The 22344-nt window shown below is 40.2% G+C and overlaps 2 protein-coding genes and 1 pseudogene across 22 annotated transcripts in view; all 3 read right to left on the bottom strand.

The window, feature by feature from the left end:
- The window catches only part of SDHAF4 (succinate dehydrogenase complex assembly factor 4), a 40477-nt gene extending 34518 nt beyond the window's left edge, over window positions 1-5959 (bottom strand). For all 7 annotated transcript variants that reach the window (XR_009558863.1, XR_009558861.1, XR_009558862.1 and 4 more), the window contains exon 1: window positions 5842-5959. Coding sequence is in view for 3 of the 7 variants with exons in the window: in XM_030859218.2 (XP_030715078.1) it covers window positions 5842-5905 (64 nt within the window). In the remaining 4 variants the exon portion in view is untranslated. The remainder of the gene's footprint in view (window positions 1-5841) is intronic.
- Window positions 5960-11053: 5094 nt separating this feature from the next.
- The window catches only part of FAM135A (family with sequence similarity 135 member A), a 123397-nt gene continuing 112106 nt past the window's right edge, over window positions 11054-22344 (bottom strand). For all 15 annotated transcript variants that reach the window (XM_060283321.1, XM_030859203.2, XM_060283328.1 and 12 more), the window contains 2 exons: window positions 18741-18854; window positions 11054-12439 (listed from right to left, as the gene is read on the bottom strand). In XM_060283321.1, coding sequence (XP_060139304.1) covers window positions 12234-12439; window positions 18741-18854 — 320 coding nt within the window. In that variant the 3' untranslated portion in view covers window positions 11054-12233. The remainder of the gene's footprint in view (window positions 12440-18740; window positions 18855-22344) is intronic.
- Window positions 15870-18600, bottom strand: LOC115854748 (homocysteine-responsive endoplasmic reticulum-resident ubiquitin-like domain member 2 protein pseudogene; annotated as a pseudogene).

The raw sequence follows: 22344 nt of genomic DNA, 5'->3' as shown, positions 1-22344 counted from the left end.
TGTATAAAATAGATAACTAATAAGAACCTGTTGTATAAAAAAATAAATAAAATTATATTAAAAAGAAAAGCCAAAAAACACGTGGACACAAAGTAAAATGAAGAACCCAATATTAAAGGAAGATCTAAAAAAGCAGTCAGATCAAAGACATTACTAGTAAAGGAATAAAAATTAGACAGATGACTTCCCATTAGCTATAATGAAAGCCAGAAGAGATAGAGCTGTGAGAAAATGATGCAGCCATTGAAACTACTTTCAAGAACAGGAGAGAAATAAAACCATATTTTCAGATTAAAAATAAAATATATATTTAAAAAAACCACAGAACTTTATCACAAGACTGTCACCAAAGGGAACTTCTAAACAATGTACTTTAAGAAACTGATCCAAGGACTTCCCTGGTGGTGCAGTGGTTGAGAATCCACCTGCCAATGCAGGGGACACAGGTTTGAGCTCTGGTCTGGGAAGATCCCACATGCCACAGAGTAACTAAGCCCGTGCGCCACAACTACTGAGCCTGCACTCTAGAGCCCACCTAGAGTCCATGCTCTGCAACAAGAGAAGCCACAGCAATGAGAAGCCCAAGCACCACACTGAAGAGAAGCCCCCGCTCGATGCAACTAGAGAAAGCCCGCATGCAGCAACGAAGACCCAACGCAGCAAAAATAAATAAATAAATAAAAATTTTAAAAGTTGTTAAAAGAGTAAATCCTAAGCGTTCTCATGACAAAGAAAATAAATTTATAAAAAGAAAGTGATCAAAAAATAAAGTGAGATAAAATAGAAGATAAAAGTTTTATATGTTGACTGTATAGAAGTGCAATAACAGTATTGATTTGTGTTACTACACAATTCCACCTAACATACACACAACAAACACACACACACACACCCCTAAAAGGCTGAACAACATAAGTGGAGGGTGAGTGAATTCAAAGCATTTTTAAGCTTTGTACTATTTAGGAGGAGAATAAAGGTATTAATTAACTTTCAACTTCCTTAAGCATGCATTTAGATTTCAAGGGTAACCAATAAAAAGCAGTGTATATCTTCCAAAGCAGTGTGTATCTTCGTTTTTTTCCTGTTTTTCTAGCAGAGGAAACAAATGAAAAAAGCAAACACTGAATTCAAAGTATGACAAATAGAAGGTGTGAAAAATAAGATGGTAGAAATAAAGCCAATTTTATCAGTAACTATAATTGTAAATCGACTGAACTCTCCAGTTAAAAGGTATGCTGTTGGACTTCAAAATAAAAACTCACCAAAATCTAGCCATATGCTGTTTATATGAAGAGAACCATTACCATGGTTCAAAAAAAAAAAAAAGGGTCAATGTTATGGACGGAAGGTTTGTGCCCAACCCCCCCCACATTCATATGCTGAAATTCTAACCCCTGATGTGATGATATTAGGAGGTGGGGCCTTTGGAAGGCAAGTAGATCATGAGGGTGGAGCCCTCATGGTGGATTAGTGCCCTTATAAGAAAGGCTATGAGAGCTTTCAGGGTCCTTCTGCTCTCTGCCACATGAGGATACAACAGGAAGACAGCCATCTGCGAACCAGAAAGCAGGCTCACACCAGAGACCAGATGTGCTGGCACCTTGATCTTGGACTTTCCAGCCTCCAGATCTGTGAAAAACAAATGTTTGATGTTTAAGCCGCCCAGTCTACGGTACTTTGTTATTGCAGCCTGAGCTAAGACATGTGAGATGCACCATTTCCACATCTTCTAAAAATAGGGGAACCCACAGAAAATGGAAAGAAAATAAAAACAGTAAGAGAAGAAAATAATAACATAAATAAAAGACATAAAACTAAGGATCAACAAAACCAAAAGTTGGTTCTCTTAAAAGACTAAAACTACTGTGAAGTCTTTGGTAAAGCTAATATGAAAACGACAACAACAAACACAAAAACACCCAAAAAAACCAAGAGAAGGTAAAACATATAATATGAGCAAAAGAGGAGTACATAGCTACATAGAACAAAAGTTTTTTAAAAACCCCAAACCAGGAACTTTATGCCTATATATTTAAAGTATACAAAAGGAACAATTTTCTCAAAAAATTTAACTTATCAAAACTGACTTTAGAAGAGAAAATCTGATAAATACCACAATAATCATTACAAAAATAACCAATAATTTAAAATCTTCCCTCAAAGAAAAGGGCAGGTCTAGACAGTTTTGTAGGCAATCTGTAGCAGACACTCAAGGAACAGAGTATTTCAATCTTAAAAAAAAAAAATCTAATATAGAAGAGAAAAGGATGAGAAGACTCTTGAATTCATTGTAAGAGGCTAGAATAACTTTAATTTCAAAACCAGAAAAGGAAATTCCAAGACATGAAAATTACAGGCCAACTTCTAAACAAAATATTAGCATACCAAACCCAACACTAAATTAATAATATAATCAACCTGATCAATCTGAATATTTTCTAGAAATGCAAGAGTGATTCAGCACTAGAAAAATTTATAATTCACCAACCCACCATATTAAAGGAGAAAAGTGAATTAACAAACAAGATGAAGAAAAATGAATTAGTAAGTTTCAAGATTTATTCTGTCTTAAAAAACAGACAACTACATAAACAAAAAACCCCCCAAATCCTTCTAGAAATGGCAAGGGACTTCATTAACCTAATAAAGGGCACACCTACAGCTAATATTACATGATGAAATATGAACATATTTCCTTTACAATTATGAACAAGTATGCCTATCACCACTTTTACTCAACATGGTACTGGAAATCTGAGCAAGGACAGAGAAACAAGAGAAAAGAAAAAGATATAAAGATTAGAAAGGGAGAACTAGATTTTCATTATTTGCAGGCAATATTTGTGTCTACCTAGCACTGCCCCACCAAAATCTGCAAATAAATTATTTAAATTAATAAAGTAATTTAGCCAGGTTACTGGACACAAAATCAATAAATAAGTCAACTGTGTTTCTATACATAAGCAGCAATCAGAAAATGATAATCTTAAAAAATACTGAGCAGTTGTAACCAAACCCCAACAGGAACTTTTTTTTTAAAGAATTTTATATGGAAAGCAGATATCCAAGAATAGCCAAGACACTTCTGAAAAACAAGATGAAAGGACTTATCCTACTAAATATCAAGAGTTGTTACAAAGGCATGGTCATTAAGATAGGTGTTACATCACAGGAACAGACAAATAGATCAATGGAACTGAAGAGAGCCAAGAAATAAACCCGCGTGCATATGCATATGTAAACTTGATTTATGACAGGGGCGTTACATCGGGCGGGGGGAAGGTCCAATATATGGGCCTGGGACAACTGGCTACTGACATGGGAAGAAAGTGAAATTGGTTTCCTGCCTCACACCATACATGAAAATCAACTCCTGGTAGCATAAAGGCTTAAATATAAAAAGCCAAACTATAGACCTTTGAGGAGAAAATACAGAATATCTCTACGACCTTAGGGTAGGGAAGGCTTTAACAAAGACCACAAAGCACAGACAATAAACAAAAGGATCAAGACAAGATTATAATAAAATTACGAATACCTGTTTATCAAAAGACACCTTTCCTTTGAATCTGTGTGACTGTACAATCAGATCCATTATTTTATTCTGTCTACTGCTGAAGATAATTTTTTAAAAAAAGACACCATGAGAGTAACAAAAGCAGTCCACAAACTGAGCTTGAGCTTGTATGGCCGTTAGCATAAGTGAGGCCATCTTGGGCCCATACAGGCTTTCTGCTGACCCTACCCAGGACTGTACTGCGAAGTCACTCACTCTCTGTTGTCAAGGGCTTAGCAGTTAATCGACATTGTTCAATAATCATTCGGATCAGGTGGCCTCTATACTCTGTTAGTCCCCAAACAATGAGGAAAATCTTCGCTGACATATTCCGGGCACCCACAAGACCAGTTACCTACTCATAAATCTTAGGAACGCACTTCCTGTTTCCAAGCACATACCTCCATAGTCTAGGTCAACTATAAAACTGTCCCAATGGCCCGCTTGGTGGTTTGGGGGGCAGCTGTTAATTTTTACTGACGGTTGCCCGCCTGCTCTCAGCCTTTACAGGTAAGTTACCCTATGATAAACTGATTCACCGATTGTATGAACCCGCCTGCCGTGTTTTTCAGTCTCAAGATGCCTTCTCAGTTCAGTAAGCACTTTTCATTCCCTCCGCCCTCAAACAAAGCTATCTGCCATTTACATAAGTAAAAAAGGTATAGTGGTCAAATACATGTAAAGAATATAAATAAGAAAGACAAACAACCCAATAAGAAAATGAAGAGATATTTCATCAAAAAAAGCGAAAAACTTTCGAAAAGATGTTTAACTTCTCTAATCAGAGAAACGCAAAATTGTAATGAAATACCGTTTCAACACCCTACAGGCAGACAAAAATTAAATTTTCTGATGCTATCCAATGTTGGCAAGTATGTGGGGCAACAGGAACTCTAATACTGCTGGTAGAAGTATAAATAGCCAGTAGGAATGGAAAATGCCTTTACAGCTTGCCATCATATTGTAAAACTGAACAGGCCTATGCCACATATTCCAGGAATTCAACCCCTTGTGCAAGTACACCTACAGTGTACACAAGATGTGTAGCAGTCAATCCTGGTGCTTCTAGAGTTACACAATGTCCACTGAGAAGGGGAAAGGAAAAACGTATGATACACTCTCATAACTCAATGAATAATTACAGCATCACCTATCAACATGGATGAATCTCAAACCAGTCAGGTGAAAAAAGCAAGTAAAATAAATGCAAATGGCATGAAGCCCTTTCTGTAAAGATCAAAAGCTTGCAGTTACACAACTGCATCAGGAAGCAGGTAGCAGGTAGCTGCTTGGCAATGGAAATATTCTATTTCTTAAACTGGAGAATGGATTCACAAATGTTGGCTTTGCTTCACAACTCACATGTGTTATGTAAATTTTTGGTATGAAACACTTCATTCTTAAGTTTTGAACATTAGTGAAAAAGGGATATTGAATGAACACACAACGAAGCTTCACAGTTATTACCTCGAGGTTTGAACAGTATGGGACTTTTACTTTATATATTATTCATTCCTGGATCATTTAAAATTTTTACAACTTAACAGGTAGTCTGTCTGGGGAGAGATGATTACAGAAAGGAAAACAAACTTTATAGGAATCTGGGGCCCATCAGGAGGAGGGGCGGAATTGTCTTCAACTTAACACAATTTTTCCAGCGTGTCCTAAATTAAAACTAGGCTTAGCATACTCTGTGGGTTAAGTCTGTAATATTTTGAGAAAATTTTCCAGCAAAAATGGGTTTTACAAGATTGGTTTTTACTGAAAGCATGCATACTTTCTCAGGAATAATTCCTGGCTTCACCTAATTTTTATTATACTTATTAGCCTTCGGCCCACTTTTCCAAAATTCTGCACTTTTCCACTTCTAGTACTGTAGACTGCCAGAGATCTTTTACGCTGTAAATAAACTAAATAAGCAAATGATGAGTCCACTGCCGCAGGGCCCGCTTTTCCACACTCTCCACGCGCACCAAATGCCGCGCGCCCTGCGAACCTCCCAGGACTCAGGACGCCCGCCCCGCTTCGTGGCCATCGCGGTGGCCGCCGGGAAGGAGACGTCCGGACAGCGGGGCCCAGCGACTGTCCAGCTCCGGTCCCGCCCTGAGCTCGGGCGAGAAGGACCTGCCGGGGACGAGCGCGGTGGCCGTGCAGGACACGAAGGCTCGGCAGGCCCGGGGCCCCCGAGCCCGCGACACGCCGCTGCCCCGCCGGACGCGTTTCTCGTGGTATCCGTGCCTTCGCGACCCCGCCCGCGACCTCGGCCCCGGGACTGGGCGCCTTACTTGCCGCTCTCCACGCTGTGGCCGGGATATGACTCAGCAACGAGTTGAAGCCCAGCACAACCATGACGCCAGCTCCCGCGGCGTCCGCAACATCCGCGTCTTCCCGGCACGCCCCGCGGGAGGGGCGGGGCTGCGGGGCGGGCGGGGCCTCCGCGGGGCGGGCGGGGCCTCCGCGGGGCGGGCGGGGCCTCCGTAGCCAGCGCCGGAAACCCGCGCTCCCGCGCCTGGCTGTATGCAGGAAGAAGTGGAGCGGCCCGGCCTTATCATGAAGAACAACCCAAACTACCCTGAAGCTCGTGTTGATGAAAACCTCAAATCATGGCTGAAGTTGGATGAGGGAATGCTTCCGTTTCTTCCTCTCAATTTGAGGCGAAGGTCTCTTGGAAGCTCGCTGTTCCAGTCCACAAATAGTGGGCACCTTCTACTCTTTTGCCTGTGCAATAGGCTTCTTTCCCCTCAGTTCTCCGTCTTTATTTTTTTATATTTCTGCTTGTTCAGTGAACTCTGACCCACTGACCAGGTGGCCTGGAAGATGACGTTTGGGTGCAGCGCAGAGCAGAAGGCTCTCATCTGGTCCAGCTGCTGGGAAGGAGAGCTGCGCATCCGCCCTCCGGTTCCAGCGGCTCCTGCCGTGTTCGGAGCACCTGTGGCAGGTCAGGAGGCTTCATGGGACCTGTGGAAAGTCTACACAGAACCGGAGTCCTTCGGGTTTTTTTTTTTTTTCTTCATTCATTCCTTCCTTTTTTCCTTTTTTAGGAAAGTTCTTGGCCAGCTCTTGGGCCCTGGTGATGTCTGACCGAGTAATATCAGGTGGCTGTATAATTTGAGTTTCTCATCACGAACCGGAGTCATCTGGTCCCCCTAGATAAGGACTCCTTTCACCAGGAGGCAGTGGTATATTCGGAACGCGGCCAGAGCCAAAACCCAAGCAGTTTTCATTAGCAGGTAGCTCGGTAGCTTACATACACACGTCACCCTTAGTTCATATCTACAGTTTAGTGGTGAGCTCCTTGTGACCAGCTGACAGAGGAAAAAATTCAAAGCTGGATTACGGAGGACTTTGCTCAATATACTGACCAGCTGGCAAATGACTGCTTTGGCATTTCGAGCTGCATTTAACAGAGGCCCTCGAGGAACAGCAGAGAGAAAAAAGATCCTCCCAGAGGGCAGAACTTTATCTTCTACTCTTTGCCTGGAAGGAGATATAGCTTGAGATAAAGATCTACATCAATTCATGGGCACTGAAATCAAGTGGTCAGGGACTGGGAAAATGTAAAGGTTTTGGAATAGGTTTTTTTGGAATTAGGACCTCTCCAAATGGCCCCAAAGCATGAGAACATTTGGGTCCCACTGAGTGCTCAAAAGAAGGCTCCCATGGCAAAAGGGCTCTTAATCAGAAACAAGATTACTGCACGTTATCTACTGCTGTCTAACATATTATACCAACATTTTGGGGCTTAAAACAATAAACATCTATCCTCTCGCAGTTTTTGTGCGTCCGAAATCCAGGAACCAGGGTGCCTCTGGCTCTAGGTGTTAAATGAGGTTGCAGTCAGGCTGTGAGCCGGGGCTCCTGTCTCACATGGAGGCTTGACTAGGGGAAGATCAGATTCCGAGCTCACGCACATGATTATTGGCAGGATTTAGTTCCCTGTGCCTTTTGGACTGAAGGCCTCCCTCAGTTCCATGCTGCGTGGGCTTTTCCAAAGGTCATTTCACAACATGGCAGCTGGGTGTCCACGGAATGAACAAGCGGGAGAACAAGGGAGACTGCTCGCGATGGAAGCCACAGCCCTTCCGTAATCTAACCTCAGAGGTGAAAGCCCATCACTTTTGCTGAACTCTGTCATTAGAAGCGAATGAATTAGCAGATCCAGCCCACCTCAATGGGAGGGGATTACACTGGGGGTGAATGCCAGCAGGTGGGGATCACTGAAGGGCATTTTAGAGGCTGCTGACCACCATGACCATTCTGCAGGCATTGCTTAGCCTCCTCCCCTCACCCCAGCTGTGCTTGCTCAGTGCCCCCCTAACAAGGGAGCCACGGTGGCATGGAGACATGCATGTGTTAACATAGTATCCCCCCTGCCAAGACTGATGGGCTAGCACCACTACTTGCAGCGACCAACCCGATCGATCCCTAATATAATATGGAATAGCCTGGTGGCAGCTTTGGTTACAAGGGACTGTACTACAATGAAGGAGATAGCAATTTGTTCTATAGGAATAGACAATTATTCTGGGTTTGGATTGCTTTCCCTGACTTATGCTTCTTTTAACACTTCACCTGTGGACTTACTGAATACCTTATGTTCCGTACACTTTATGTAGCATCCCATACAACATTGCTTCCTGTGGATACAGATGCCTCTGGGATAAACCAGTCTCATCACATATCCCATCAGATCAGAAGCAGCTGGTCTTGTAGGACAGCCCTGTTAAAGGTTTACTCTTGGAACCAGGTGAGAAAATGCTTTGGGATGCTGTCCTAAAGGATTTGGCATGTGCTCCAAATGAGTTAACAGTGTTCAGTGATAGCTCTTCTGTTGACAGAATAACAGGCTCCGAAGAGCAGCAGAGGGATTGACCTCTTGTTGTGATGTCTCACACCCTGCCCGTGTATTTTGCTTTCCATTATGGGAAGACACAGTCTGCCATGGGTCCCGCGCATCCCTGCATATTATTGCTGAGTATCCCAACTGCAACTCATTGCCTGATACTGGGCAGTTTCTGCATCTGGTCATATGGTCATCTAAGTAGGTCAAGGCAACCACAGCATTGCTACCATTTAACTGCTGCTCTCCTGGGAGAAAGAACTGGCTTGTGTGCTGCTTGTGCTGCTTGTTCAAAAATGGCTTGGCCCTTGCCTCTGGATTCTTCTCCTGTAATGCAATCCAAGCTGCTTGGCCCTGGCCCTGCATTGCGTGTACACGCCTCACTTGGCCCTCAGCATCACCGTGGGAAATGAGGCTCTAGGAGCTGGTGTGACTGTGCTGACCGTTTGGCCACGACTTTGCTGTAGTAAGGTCTCTTGTCTCTGACCTGGGAGTCTCCTGTCTCCACGCATCCATGAAGCTGCAGCAAGACTGCAAGCAAGACAAGTAGATACAATCTCAGATCCTTCGCAGCTCACCATCCGTCTGCACGATCCCAGGTTCTGCTGGCATGCTAAGTTTGTACCCAGAGTGGGGTATAAGTGGATAGATAGTGTCTTCTCTGAATTGGAAGTTGGGATTGCCTCCTGGCCATTTGTAGCTCATGCCCCTAGGTAAGGAGTTAGAAAAAGTGGTTAAGGTGCTGGCTGTAGCGATGGGCCCTGGTGACCACGGGGGAAAAGGGAGTGGGGAGAGGACTCTGTCTAGAACTTGGGGGACCTCGTCTCCTGGAATAACCTCTCACACCATGTTGAATTGTAAACATTAAGCAAAGATTATTGCAACCATATAGAGGCAAGGCCACCCAAGCCTCAGATCCTTGGGTCACACAAAAGGTAAAGAAATCTGATCAGCTGAGGTGCTGGTTGAGCACAAAGAAAACAGGGAATAAGTGGCACTGGTGACAGGTCATAGCCATCTAGCTTAATGGCCAGTGGCAGAACTGGGGGCTCTATTTACCATAGTTTTGTTTTGGTTTGAAATCAGAGAGCTTTGGGACATAAAACACACTGCTCCCTATATCCTACCCTGGAGATTCTGCTTCAGTTGGTCTGTCCTGGGGCCCTGAAGTTCACCAAGGAAACTTGCAAAGCACTGCTCTAGCTGTAGTTTCTTCCTCACTGGCTCATGCATGTGCTTATGTAGTTAATAATTTATTTTCTCTCCTTGTATATTGGCGGGGGGGGGGTGATAAAGTCACAGTTTTGTCTGTGGGCTGCACACCACTGAGGCAAGATCATTACAAAACCAGACGACAAATGGACGTAACACTGAAATCCTGGACTTGAAACTGGATGGGGGATAATAGCAGTATGTCAGGACGAAGCATTTAAACAATGTGTGAATATGATATTTGTGATGTTGGAAAGGCAAAGAGATGGACGGTAGTAGATCTCTGATGTGTTTTTCTATTTGGTGCTCAGTCATCGAACCCATTCCACAGGTTTAGTGAATTCTGGCAGGAGAAACAGTCCCATCTTCTGCTGGAGAAGCTGATGAAGTCCGATATACTCACTGTCTTGGGTGCCTGACAGCCTGGGTGCTGGCACGAGACTAAGCCTGTCAGTCGTATGATCTCACCAGACTTTGAATCTGGAACGAGTGATGGAAGTAAGTGGATGTCTGGGATCCAGTTTTCAGAGGCATCCCTGCTGGCAGAAACATACACAGACCTCCAGCTCCCCTGGAGTTGGAACTTGCCTATAATTTTGGTCATATTCTAGCTTCCTCGGTTTCTACCAGTTTTCCAAGAGTGGTTCTCCAGCCTTTCCGTCAAGTCTGTGAGCTACCTATATTCTTCCAATAAATTATTTTTCTGCTTAAGTTAATCACAATGGTTTTTGTTGTCTGCAACTCAGAATTCTTACTGGTATACACTTCAATGAGATTTATTCTCTAAGGTCAGTTATGATCATTGACCCTCTCCCTCAGAATCCCACCCCACCCCTGCACTCTGAATTTGGAGGTGAATAGCATATGACAGTTTCCCTGGTAAATGAGAAGTTAAATCTGTTAGACTTGAAACCATAATCACTGATGTGCTTTTAAAACTATTAAAACAACCAACAACCAATCAACCTACTATGATCATAAGAGCAGTTTTCCCTTCAAAACAATGATATGATTATGAATAAGAATGAATACTTTGATAAATCTGGAAGATTATTCAAACTTAGAATAAGTTGAACTTCTTTTTTTTTTTTTTTTGCGGTACGCGGGCCTCTCACTGTTGTGGCCTCTCCCGTTGCAGAGCACAGGCTCCGGATGCACAGGCTCAGCGGCCATGGCTCATGGGCCCAGCCGCTCCGAGGCATGTGGGATCCTCCCAGACCGGGGCACGAACCCGTGTCCCCTGCATCGGCAGGCGGACTCTCAACCACCGCGCCACCAGGGAAGCCCTGAACTTCTTTTTTCAGTTAAAAAGAAGAAATAAAAGAAAAAAACTATGGTATTTCAAACTCAGGACCAAGGAATGTGAAGATGAAAAATGTCTATAGCAAAAATAAAAATATACCTCTAGTATTCTGAAAATAAGCAAGTGTTTTAGCTGTCCCTCCAGATAGTCATTTGTTCATTTATTAGCAGCAGAGGCAATAACACAATGCTAAAAATAAACATGCATCAGCTGTACAATACACACTTACAAAAGCCTATCTATCCTTAGTGCATTCTTTTTTTCACAAGTAAAACAGGAAAGGAAAATAGTGAATTTAATGCTATTCAGCACCTTGAATAAAGTCAAAAGACTTTACATCTCCATATATCAAAACATTTGCATCTGTATCACCAAACATGTAAAGTTATTTTGTTCCATTTGAAACATGAATTATTTTATTTACATTACTCTTTAGTTCAACAAATTTTAACAATATTTAAAAATTATCTAAATTCATAAAAGTAGTTCATAAATTTCAACATTTAATTATTATGTACATACAAGGAAGTCCATGAAAAAAGTTAAAGAAATGTAGTCAGAAAGTTCAAGCAACATTTCCAAATTTAGCAAAATTCCAACCAAATCAAGGCAGAGGGCATTCAAACATTCAAAAATCTCTAGATGCTGCTAACATGAACATGGAAAGTTCCAGTAATAAAAGTCAATATGAGAAATAATGTTGAAATCACCAGTAGAAAATATATTTTAATAGGCATGACATATATTTACTAGCAACAGTAATAATGCTTCTTTTATAGAAAATGTTTATAACGTTGTCATATATGAACTACCCGATTTGAGAGGGCAAAAGAGTTGATTTCAAAAAATATATTTTAGCAGCCATAATTTTACTTCCAGTTAAAACATAGTAAAATGTTAAAAGTAAAATTTATGATTAACTAAATAATACCCCAATACTAGAAAATTTAAAATCCCATGCTATTCTAGCAATAACGGCCTCTAATACAATGTGTCTGATGTGAGGATTGTGGAAAGCCAATAATAAACAATCAGACATACATATGGGCTTAGAGTTTCACTGAAATACTTATGTAGCAAAATATATGAAAAAGTAATAGAAAAGTAAAAAGATAAAATTAAAAAAATATTGCACAGCCACATTACCTAGAAAGTAAAGTTGATGTTTAAAAAGCTCTAAACATGGATGATATAAATTATCTTCCATATAAAAAGGTATAAATATTTCTTAGAACTTATCAGCATCTACAGTTTAATATAATACATTATCTGAATCACTGTTGAATGAGGTAATTGTCAAGTCTCTACCAATGCATTTAATCCTAATGGAAATATTTGAGGGCAGCAACCAGAAAGAATTTCTCTAAAAATATTTCCGAATCCAGAACAGCTATATGTGCAGCTCTCCCAATGAGTGAATCAGCTGTATTGGGCAATGCATTGATGACATTATACCGAACCAAGTTACAATCCTTGCTTTGCAGAACCGGGCGAAGCAAGTTGTGGATCATTTCTGTATAGATCTGTCCTATGGAACAAATAGAAAAAAGGAAAATCGGTTCACAAGAAGAACTGAAAAGAAATTCTATGCCAACTTTTATATAATTTATAAAATTTAGTTACATTATTTCCGTTTAAAGCAGAAAATTGTCTTTTAAAAGGTTTTTTTCCCCTTGAATATCACTTTTGAGACTGTTTTAGAGAAAATATAATCACATTATTTATCTAGTCAAGCGAAATAAATTTATCATACATTATTCTTGCCAACTTGATATTTTTAATTAAAAGCAATGAATATAACAGAGCAAATAGTTTTTTTCAACCTTAAGTCAATTATGACTCATTATGAAAGTAAAGGAGCCATGCTGAGACATTCTGATAAGGCAAAATTTAAAACCTCTCAAGAGCAAATACTTTAAAAAAGTTTCCATGGCAGCCAACGTTATTCCACATATTTCCAAATTATCTTGAGAAAGAATAGCAACTTCCCATAATCAGAACAATGTGAGTTTGGCTCATAGGTCAAATTGAGAATTTTTTTTTTTTTTTGGCCTGCAGGTTTATTTAATGCTTCGTTTTGCTTTTAATTTCCAAGCTGTGCTCTTCTCTCCCTCTTTTTGGTTAATTCGTACAATGGATTTATTGAGGGCATGCAGAGCATAGAAGGTAAAGGTTACACACATATGTACACATACAAGCACAAACTGCCTTAAGAGGGGCGAAACAGTTTTTAATGCTCATGCATTACTATATTACTAACAGATGGGTGCTAACACATGTCCATCAAACGTGAATTTCAGGGTAGAGGCAGGATGTAGCCTTGAGGAATGATGAGAAGCGAATAACATACAGAAGCATAATTAGAGAAAGAAGAGAGATGTGCTTAAAAGAGGGATCAATAGAATATAGATTTCATAGAAAACGGTTTTTAAAAATTATTTATTTCTTTTTTTAATTGAAGTATAGTTGATTTACAATATTATATTAGTTTCAGGTGTACAAACATATTGATTCAATATTTTTATAGATTATACTCCATTTAAATTTATTATAAAATATTGGCTCTATTCCCTGTGCTGTACAATATATCCTTGTAGCTTATTTATTTTACACATAGTAGTTTGTATCTCTTCTTGTTTTAAAATATTATTTATTTTTGGCCGCGTTGGGTCTTCATGGTTGTAAGCGGGCTTTCTCTAGCTGTGGCGAGCGGGGGCTACTCTTCGATGCAGTGCGTGGGCTTCTCATGTTGCGGAGCACGTTCTCTAAGGCACGAGGGCTTCAATAGTTGTGGTGCGTGGGCTCAGTAGTTGTGGCGCGTGGGCTCAGTAGTTGTGGCTTGCAGGCTCTAGAGCGCAGGCTTAGTAGTTGTGGCGCACGGGCTTAGTTGCTCCATGGCACACGGGATCTTCCCGGACCAGGGATCGAACCCGTGTCCCCTGCATTGTCAGGCGGATTCTTAACCACTGTGCCACCAGGGAAGTCCCAGTAGTTTGTATCCCTTAATCTCCTATCCCTATCTTGCCCCTCCCCCATCCCTCTTCCCACTGGGAACCACTAGTTTGTTCTCTGTATCTGTGAGTCTGTTTCTGTTTCATTATATTTGTTTGTTTGCTTTATTTTTTAGAATCCACCTATAAGGGATATCATACAGTATTTGTCTTTCTCTGTCTGACTTATTTCACTAAGCATAATGCCCTCCAGGTCCATCCATGTTGCTGAAAATGGCAATATTCCATTCTCTTTTATGGCTGAGTAGTATTCCATTATGTGGATACACATCTTCTTTGTCCATTCATCAGCTGACGGACACTCAGGTTGCTCTGATGTCTTGGCTACTATAAACAATGCTGCTATGAATACTGGAGTACACATAAGTTTTGGAATTAGTATTTTCTTTGGCTATATGCCCAGAAGTGGAATTGCTGGATCATATGGTAGTTCTATAATGTTTAAAATTTTTTGAAACTCCATACTGTTTGTCACAATGGCTGCACCAGTTTACATTCCCACTACAAATGTACGAGGGTTCCCTTTTCTCTACATTCTCACCAGTATGTGTTATTGTGATCTTAATTTGCATTTCCCTGATGATTAGTGATGTTGAGCAGCTTTTCATGTGCCTGCTAGCCTCTGTATGTCTTCTTTGGAAAAATGTCTATTTAGGTCTTCTGCCCATTTTATAATCTGTTTGTTCATTTTTTTGATGTTGAGTTGCATGAACTGTTTACATATTTTGCCTTACTGGTCATATCATCTGCAAATATTCTCTCCCATTCAGTAGGTTGTCTTTTTGTTTTGTGGATGGTTTCCTTTGCTGTGCAAAAGCTTTCACACTGAAAACTTTATTTAGGTCCCATTTGTTTATTTTTGCTTTTGTTTCCATTGCCTGAGGAGACAGATGCAAATATTGCTATGACTTATGCCAAAGAGTGTTCTGCCTATGTTTTCTTGTAAGAGTTTTATGGCTTCTGTTCTTACATTTAGATCTTTAATACATTTTGAGTCTAATTTTTTTATATGGTGTGAGGAAATGTTCTAATTTCATCTTTTTACATGTAGTTGTCCAGTTTTCCCAGCAGCACTTATTGAAGAGACTATCTTTTCCCCATTGTGTGTTTTTGCCTCTTTTGTCATCGATTAATTGACCACAGGTGCGTGGGTTTATTTCTGGGGTCTTTATTCTGTTCCATTGATCTATGTGGCTGTGTCTGTGCCAATACCATGCTGTTTTGATGACTGCAGTTTTATAGTATAGTCTGAAGTCAAGGAGTGTGATTGTCCAGATTTCTTCTTTTTTTTCTCAAGATTGCTTTGGCTATTTGGGATCTTTTTTGGTTCCATATAAATTTTAGGATTATTTGTTCTAGTTCTGTGAAAAATGCCATTGGTATATTGATAAGGATTGCTCTGAAGCTGTAAATTGCCTTGGGGAGTATGGACATTTTAACAATATTAATTTTTCCAATCCATGAACATGGACATCTTTTCATTTCTTTGTATCATCTTCAATTTCCTTCATCAATATTTCATAGTTTTCAGAGCATAGGTCTTTCATCTCCTTGGTCAAGTTTATTCCCTAGGTATTTTATTGTTTTTCATGCGATTTTAAACAGGATTCTTTTTTTTGCTTTGTCTTTATCATAGTTCATTAGTACATAGAAAAGCAAATAGTATCATGCCATCCGCAAACAGTGACAGTTTTACTTCTCCCCTTCCAATTTGGATGACTTTTATTTATCTTTCTGTCTGATTGCTGTGGGTAGGACTTCCAATGCTATTTGAATAAAAGTAATGATAGTGGACATCCTTGGTTTGTTCCTGATCTTAGAGGAAATGCTGTCAGCTTTTCACCATTTAGTATGAAGTTAGCTATGGGTTTGTCATAAATGGCCTTTATTGTATTGAGGTAGGTTCCCTCTATACCCACTGTGATGAGAGTTTTTATCATGAATGGCTGTTGAATTTTGTCAAATGCTTTTTCGGCATCTATTTTTTTTTTTTTTTTGTGGTACGCAGGCCTCTTACTGTTGTGGCCTCTCCCGTTGCGGAGCACAGGCTCCGGACGCGCAGGATCAGCGGCCATGGCTCACAGGCCCAGCCGCTCCGCAGCACGTGGGATCTTCCCGGACCGGGGCACGAACCCGCATCCCCTGCATCGGCAGGCGGACTCTCAACCACTGCGCCACCAGGGAAGCCCTCGGCATCTATTTTTTAAAAAATATTTATTTGGCTGTGCTGGGTCTTAGTTACGGCATGTGTGATCTTCAGTTGCAGCATGCAAACTCTTAGTTGCAGCCATGTGGGATCTAGTTCCCTCACCAGGAATCAAACCCAGGTCCCCTGCATTGGGAGCGTGGAATCTTAGCCACTGGACCACCTGGGAAGTCCCTTTCGGCATCTATTGAGATGATCATGTGATTTTTATCCTTTGTTTTGTTAGTGTGTTGTATCACATCAACTGATTTGCAGATACTGAACCATCCTTGCATCCCTGGGATAAATCCCACTTTTGGTGTATGATCCCTTTAATGCGTTGTTGAATTTGGTTTGCTAATATTTTGTTGAGGATTTTTGCTTCTGTGTTCATCAATGATACTGGCTTATAATTTTCTTTTTTTGTGGTGCCTTTGCTTGGTTTTGGTATCAGGGTGATGCTGGCATTGTAGAATAATGTAAGTCTTTCTTCATCTTCAATTTTTAGAATAGTTTGAGGATAGTTGTTATCTCTCTTCAAATTTTTGGTAGAATTCACCAGTGAATCTGTGTGGTCCTGCACTGTTGTTTGTTGGGAGGGTTTTTTTTTTTTTTCTGATTAAATTTCATTACTGGTAATCATATGTTCATATTTTCTATTTCTTCCTGATTCAGTCTTCGGAGATTTTACATTTCTAGAAATGTATTAATTTCTTCTAGGTTGTCCATTTGATTGGTGTTTATTTTTTCATAATTGACCTTTTATTTTAAAAAATTACAGGGAGCAATTTCCAGAATCTTATTTTATAAAAGTCCTGCCTATATCCAACATTTTATATCACTATTAATTCCATTGAAGAGCTGCCTTTTTTTTTTCAAGGTACTAATTCCAATTGATGGGATACATGCCCTTAAATAGAAAGTTTCCATTTATTCAAATGTCAAAATTAAGATTATTGAGAAGTTTATTGCTTTATGGCTGGGCAAGATGCTACTAGCACATTTTAGGTAAATAATATTCTTTGTTAAAAACTATGAGGTCATTCTGTTTAAAACTCTCAGTATAATTCACAGAAAATAGATATATTTATTCAAATTATACATTGAAGGGCTGAGATATTAGCCATAGACATTTATACGTGAAGCAGCTCTTTAAAGAAGACACACAAACAGGTCTGTCTTAGTATAATATACATAATTGAAATTAATAAAACCTGGAAGACCAATATTATGCTATGTTCTGTTAAGATCTTGAAAAAAAAAATCACACATTTAGTAGTCCATTTGCTTCTCATATGAATGAGAAGCTTTAAGGAAAAAAAACACCTCTATACATGATGATGAAAATAAAGTAAACAATGTTTTGAAACTGCACTGTTATTTAAAACACTTTCCTAAATTCAGACCCTCCTTTGCAGCCGGCACAATTTTTCAGGTCTAATTGGCAACCTGGGGAGGCCCCTCTAGTATTCGTGAAGTAAAGAAGGTGGTGATAAAAGACCAAGCTGCTGCCATTAATCCAGGCCTTTGAATTGCACTGGCATCTTCACCTGCATCTTCTCCACTCTCATCTTCAAGCCCATCATCCATAAGACGCTCCATTTCTTCAAGTTCTAGATTGTTTGCATTCTGCACATCATTGTTGACTTCGGCATTATTATTGGGAGCCTGTTGCTGACCTCCTTCTTGCCTAAAATGAAACCATCCAGCTCGGTGTAAACCAGTAGCATGGCTCCCATTACCATGATAAACCGACTAAAAGAGGAACAGAAGTACACAATGCTAGGGAGAACGGCAGCTCGTGAGAACGTGTACATCCAGTCTAGCCAGTCTCGACTGAAGTCTTCTTCGTTTAGCACTGGACCTCCCTGTGCATTCATCTGAACATTCTCATCCATGGGTCGATTTTCTTGGGTCACTAGGTTTGGAGCTGATGAGGGTTCTTCTCCAGGAACATGTGCCACATTTAGAGGCTGTGAAGTAGCAGGCTGGTCTGCGGTGGCATTTGATGTGGCCTGAGCTGAAACTGCAGCTTGATATTGCATATAATACTCATGCGTATACATCTGTTGCCACCACAGCATCTGCAGTGGGCTGAAAGTGGGATACCCTGGGAATCCAGCCGGAACAGCCTGCCCAGGAACCTGGTTGTCTACATTTCCTTGCATTACATATGGGAACTGATGACTAGTAATCTCTTACGATACTTGTATTTTTGTGGCGTCAGACATTGTACTATTCCTCTTTCATTTCTTGATGAGTCCGCTCGCTGCCATCTTTGACTAAAAGTAAAGTACAGCCGAACATGCAGCATGACCATTACTGCAACCACCAATCCCAATAATCCGGAGGAAATTAAAGCATGGATTACTTTTGAGGCAATAAAACGGAGAAGCATTGGTAATTAGATGAGAAAAAGATTTCAAAAGAACAACTACTGTGTCACTGGCCAAAACATCTTACACAGCAAAAGAAAAGAAAGGAAGGATAGCTGTTACTATCAGCGGGTGTAAAAGGAAGTCGAAGGAAAGAGAGGACAACAAAAAGAAGGGAGAAGACAACTGCAAGAAAACTTTGGGAGAAACTCATGTGTAGACGTAGCTCTTTGAAATACTTCTAATATACTTTGTTACCTGACTGTTTGTCCTTTAAAGCTGTCTTGCACATTTCAATGCGGGCAGAATGATAAGGAACATAGCGATCCTGCAGAGAGCCCACTAGTACAACATTTTTGAAATAGTGAAGCCCTGTGAAGAAAAAATACTGAGTTACAGTGCAATAATTAATTAGATTTGAAATAACTTATTAGCATCATATTAAGTGGCCATAAACTTTATTTCCTTGGTAGTACTAAGTTTATGCCTTTTAAAATAACTGATGAATTCTTTCTCCAAATTTCTATACATTCTCTACCAAAATCCCCAGCTTCCTTATATGTAGTTTATGTGCTGATATGAGAAATGTGTGTTTGCACTGAGTGAGAGCAAGGATTGTGGTCTTGGGGGTTAGGGGGAGACTGAATGTGGTTGGCTAAAATTCTATAACAAGTGTTTCATGACGCTTTTACTTTCCAAAGGATATTCATCAATATTTAGGATTATTCCCCAAAGGAACATATATTCTTCCATAAAAACAAACAAAACACCCTATTTAAATCCTTTAAAGCTGACTTTTTACTTTAGGTTTTCATTTGACTGTTGCCTAATATTACTTATATTTTCTCCTTATTTAAGCATGATGTCAAGAGGATAAACACTTCGATTTTTCCAATAAAAATAACGATTTTTTGTGAACCATCCAACAGACTTTTGTCAGGTCTATTTTGTTTTTTTTTTAATTTTTCAGTAAACTACGTGAATTTAGGACTTGTGTCCTTGGGGTACTTTGCTAAATAACTCACTTAAGTACTGAAACCACATTCTTGACCCCTTTAATACCGATAATGTTCTAATTACAGTAATGTACTATTTGGCTCAGACTAGTATATACAAAATCAAAATTTTATATGATAATTAAATAAGATACAAATCAATAATAGTGACACATTAGAATTGTGTGTGCAGTACAGAGAATTTTGTTCTGGAATGTTCCAGAATAAAACTTTGATACTCTTATGTGCACTGAAATTCAGACTCTTAGAGACAGGTCAATTGTGGGGACTGCTGTGAATCCAGAATATAGGAAGCCTTTGTAGAAGCTCCCTGTCTTTCCTGGAACTTAAGGATCCTAATGATGGGAAGAGCTTAGACTGACACATAGCCAGGTGAAAAAGTATATACCCTCTGTGTCAAATATAACGTATCCCTCCTTTTCCCAATGAGAAGATACTACTTTGTGGCCACTTGAATATATAAAATTCTAGAGATATAAGTGAAATAAGAGAATGTCTATAACAGGAATTAACTCAGTTGAACACACATGTTTAAAATATTTTAGAAAGTTTAAGAAAACTTGATCTTTTCCCCTTCATTTTCACATTTCACGAGACAAAGTCATCCCCTTTTGGCATCACGTGATGACAGTCTTCATTGGTGCTACTTTGGGAAATGTCTGTGTGTCCTAGAGCAGAGGTCTGTGAACTGGTATACACTTACCCCCAGGGGTAATTTAAGACTCTCTGTGGTGTAGATGGGCATTTACAGCTCTAAGATAATTGATTTCCAGATCCCAACTTCATACGAGCACTTTTCTACAAATGACTTTTCCTTCTCCTACTTTACAAGGGAAAGACATTTCTCCAATCTATTTCAGATCTTCTTATGGTATATGGCCCTGCGGTATAAAATCTCTGGGAGAACCAAGCAAAATATGAACGAAGTCTTCCTCTTCCGAAAAGTAAGTCTGATGTTACCGACTGTCTGACAATAAGAAATGGCTGTGCCCGTTAGATCTTATGGCACATATTTTCCATAAATTAAATGAGCTAAGTCTGTGACTCCAGCTGAATATAGTAAAAATATACTATCTCATATGCCAGAAAATACATCCTTTGCAGCTATTTAAAATTATAGAAAACAGTTTTAGGTGTCACCATAAAATTATACAAGGGGATACAAACTCTTCCAAAATTCTTTTGAGGGGTAAACAAGCCAAAAATGTGAAAGCCACGGTCGTATGGTACTTCTTCACTTCTAACCCAGTTATTTTAGGTACTGTACTTTCTGAATCTCTAAGTATAATGCTGTTAAATGAAATTTTATCCCGAACTGCATGAAACCAGCCATGTAACAGCACAGTTGGCTCCTTCTTTTATCTAAAAGGTGTTTATGTGTGTCCTCCATAAAGGCGACCACACTGCACATCTCTGGGGGGGCATCACTCCCATCACATCGACAGGAATGATACTGCACAGCCGGTGGCAGCCTTGCTCAGTAACGGTCACCTCTGTACTTCTCCGGAAACCACCAGCATCTTCTATGTCCCCCTCTGTCTTACCTTATGGCTTTCCTGTCTCACTGGGCACACGGAAGCGTCGGAAGGAGCTTCCGCAGACTCTACCTTAACACAAAACCCACCTCCCGCATCTGTACCTTCTCGCTCTGCCCACCCCTGCCTCAGGCCGGCCCTTGCACTAGTGCACTAGGTCCCACTCCTTCTTCCTGTCTGCTTAAGGGCATGCCTCTAGTTGCTGTCCCATCCTTCTCTCGCATCAACAGTTTTCTCTTCTGGATGGATCATTCTTATCAGGATGGAAAATATTACAGTATTATACTTCCCATCTTAAAAAAAAAATCAGTCTCTCAATGAATCTGTCCTTGGGCTTTATTCTCCCCTCCAATTACCTCCCCGCCCCCCCCCATTTCTCGGCACTGCTCTATTTCTATAGTTTACATTATAAGAGTAATAGCCATTACCTTAAAAATTAAATATACTTTTCAAAATAATTCGCGGAGATTCTGTTGTGCTTCTACAGAGAAATGGCACTCAGGCTGAGAATCACTGCTTTAGACCAAGACCCTGGAAAGGAGTACCCATGTCTCCCCAGGTTCAGGCAGCTCGGTGGAGACGAAGCATGCAAACCAACAAAGGGAGAGAAGGGGATGTCCAAGAAACCCTTTAACTCTCAGATTCCATGATGATAAAACAGATACAATCACAGATTCTGACAGTGACATAGATACAAGATATTGTCATATTTTTAAACGTGATTCCCAAGATAGCACTGTACTTTAAAAATGCATTTTAAACTTAGTAATTATTTTAATAATACTTTTTCAACAACAATGTATTATTACTAGTACTGTGCTTCTGTATGGAAGGTTTGCTTTTTGTATTAGCCAAGAACCAAGTCAAACAGACTCTGACCCTTTTTTGAGTCTTCTGGTTTCCATTCCTGTGTAGCAGTGCTGGCTAGAGAGGGCAGAAACTCAAAGAGAAACATGGTAGCCCCCGAGGTGCAGTGCTGGTGGGAATCATGGCAGCACTTCATCCGAGCTGAAGCCCAGCTGATGACAATGTCTGAGGTGTGTATTTGGGGGAGCCTTGTACTGTAGGTTCATCCTCTCTGCACCTGCACTGATTCTACCTGCTCAGAGATGGTCTCGTCCACTGGCCCTCGGGTTAGCACTTCACTCAGCCCAAGGTGACTCATTCTCGGTTGAAAAGTTACCTGTAACTTGGGAAAGTAACACGATTTCCCCATCTATAGAATGAGACAGTTTAACTGGAAAAGTTTCTAAATATTTTAGTTATTTTTCAGGATTGCTAAGAAAAAGATTAAAGTAAATGTTCAGTATT

Source organism: Globicephala melas, chromosome 14 (assembly GCF_963455315.2).
Source record: "Globicephala melas chromosome 14, mGloMel1.2, whole genome shotgun sequence".
NCBI classification, from domain to species: Eukaryota; Metazoa; Chordata; class Mammalia; order Artiodactyla; family Delphinidae; genus Globicephala; species Globicephala melas.
Note: the sequence above shows the minus strand (reverse complement) of the source record. Positions and strands in the feature narration are given on the sequence as shown.